The following is a 2,500-nucleotide window of genomic DNA, read 5'->3' on the forward strand; positions in this document are numbered from 1 at the left end:
CTCCCCCTCTCCCCATCTCTCCCTCCCCCCCCCCTCTTCCTGGAACCAAGTGAACGGACAGGATCGTACCTCAAGACACTGTGCCAGGTTCATAGTATGAACAGACTTTTAACATTCTCATTTCGACATTCTTTCGATTTCCACCGTGGAAAATCGCCAGTGCGCTTTTCCTGTAACGCCAGTAACTCGATTGAACACACGAGATATACGCATTCAGGAAATGTAGTATTGTTCTGGTGTCTCTGCAGTTCGAGCCGCCCTGATGGCGCGGTGGGGGTGGGGGGGGAGTTTGATTGGAAACAGAACAGAGGAGGTCTTAGCGCCAAGGCGCTTTATGGACTCCGGAGAGTAAGTGTTCTTCTCACATTGTGACATCACACTGGGAAACGCGGAGGAGGAGGAGAAAGAGGGACTCTGTCCGGAGGCTCTGGTTGGATGAACACTGTTGTCAGTTTTGTCTCCCAGTAAATATGCAGTCTCATTGTCTGACTGGATTCTGGTCGCAGAAAAAATACCTTCTGGTGAGCCTAGAAAATAGGAAAGCCTAGGAAAGGCGCGCGTGTATGTGTGTGGGTGTGTGTGTGTGTGTAGTGTATACTGTAGGTGAATTCAACAAGTAAAATACATACAGATATATACAATACAGTTGTGTGATACTCTAGAAGTCTATATACGTTTGTGTGTGTGTGTGTGTGTGTGTGTGTGTGTCATGATGGTGACAGTGGACTGAACAGGTGTGTCCTAGGGGTGGTATGAACAGGTATGTGATATAATGCCTGTAGAGGAACCACGGTCAGTTTTTTGTGCAGAGACCATTTTGACACCGATTAGGGATGTAACGATGCATCGCGATGCAGTTAATTATCGCTACAAATATGTGACGATTTAGGGTTAGGGTTAGGGTTAGAGAGAGGCTGGCCTAGAACCACATAATATCACCATATTATAGTGTTTTGTCCACACGCTGAACGTTAAAAAGCCACCCAAGAGGTTGAGTGTAGCCCGCGTCAGCCGACTGCTGGGTCAGGGGGGGCGGGTTGCAGCCTTCTGCCACCAAGGCTCCACAGCAACCTCTGTGTTCGTAGCTGTGTTCGTAACTTATCCTAGAATGCTTTTTGTCTCGTAGCTAATAGTGTTGTGCAATTTAAAACATGCTAACAAGAGTTACATTTTTTGTGTTTTGAGCCCATGACACTTGATTGCAGATTAAACTTGGGAGTGAAAATCAGTTAATCAGTTAATCACGGTTAAACAGTATAATAACTCATTGGTTATGAAGAGGTACAAATAAGCTATTCTTTAAGAAAATACAGTATTTTGTATATTCAGTTTTTGTCTGAGAAATAAATAAATAAATATTTTTCAGTCCTAATTTGTCTGCAATCTAATTTTGTAAAAAGAAAATTGTGCGAAAATCGTATCACGAACCCAGTATCGTGAATCGTATCGTAATCGTATCGAATAGTTGAGTGCATCGTTGAGTACATCCCTAGCACCGATACCAGCTTAAGTATCACGATTTTGTGATTATTTTCATATCCTTAGCTGTCAGACCTATTCGCTGACTTTTGTTGTGATTTCAACCCCCTTGAAGAGGTCGGGACGCCTATTGAAAAGATGTTTGACTAAATGTGACGTGTTGCCTGCGAGGCCTTGTAACATATTTTACAAACAGGCTTTTACAAATGATTTTGGTGGGCTCGCCGTCATTCATTGGCTCTATAAGCAAAGTAATGCCAGATTTTACTTCTGGCATCCTTATTATCAACAAGCCGGGGGCGGCCTGCATCTGCGATTATGTTTAACGTTGTGTTTCCCAGACAACACCGCCTATGCATGCCAGAGAGCCCTGCCTCAACGCCCCCCCGTGAGCATACAGACAAATTACACTTCTAAAGATAATATTCCCCATGGCTAAAAGCAGGGTATCGTGACATTTTCATGGATCCGGTACGTGGTGTAACACCAGTGTGCAGTCTGACCTATAACTATATCACTACTGCCATTTTCTCTTGTTGCTGTGAACAAATTGAAAAATGTCAAGGAACCGAAGCCTAAGAATTTGACTCTCTATACTTATATAATGGGATGTAACAATAAACTTGATTGTGATTGTGATTGTGATTCTGACCTCGTCCCAGTGGCGGGCCTCTACGTGCAGCTGCACCAGGGCCTGCAGGTCTCCCATCTTGGAGTAGGTCTCCGAGGCGTAGCCGTGGTGCTTCAGCCTCTGGAAGTAGGCCGCACACTTAGCCAGGGGCTCGCGCTCCGCCTTGTCCAGCTTACGGGCGATGTCAATCAGCCTGGAGGGAGGGGAGGAGAGGGAGAGATGAGCTTAGAGTTTGATTGATTGATTGATTGAAAACTTTATTAGAAGATTTGCAGAAGTAGGTACATGAAAGTACATATTACATACAAGGTCAACTAATAGGATAAAAACCCAAGAAAGCCACTGGCTTATTTCAATTGGGGTCCTTGATTGAGTGTATGTGTGTGTGTG

General features: G+C 44.6%; 1 protein-coding gene across 2 annotated transcripts in view; it reads right to left on the bottom strand.

Moving 5' to 3' along the window:
- Positions 1-2,500, bottom strand: part of ift122 (intraflagellar transport 122 homolog (Chlamydomonas)) — a 29,890-nt gene that overhangs the window by 11,658 nt on the left and 15,732 nt on the right. For both annotated transcript variants that reach the window (XM_080535364.1, XM_080535363.1), the window contains exon 19: positions 2,132-2,303. In XM_080535364.1, coding sequence (XP_080391490.1) covers positions 2,132-2,303 — 172 coding nt within the window. The remainder of the gene's footprint in view (positions 1-2,131; positions 2,304-2,500) is intronic.

The sequence above is a fragment of the Nansenia antarctica genome (genome assembly GCF_963989245.1).
Source record: "Nansenia antarctica genome assembly, chromosome: 6".
Classification (NCBI taxonomy): domain Eukaryota; kingdom Metazoa; phylum Chordata; class Actinopteri; order Argentiniformes; family Microstomatidae; genus Nansenia; species Nansenia antarctica.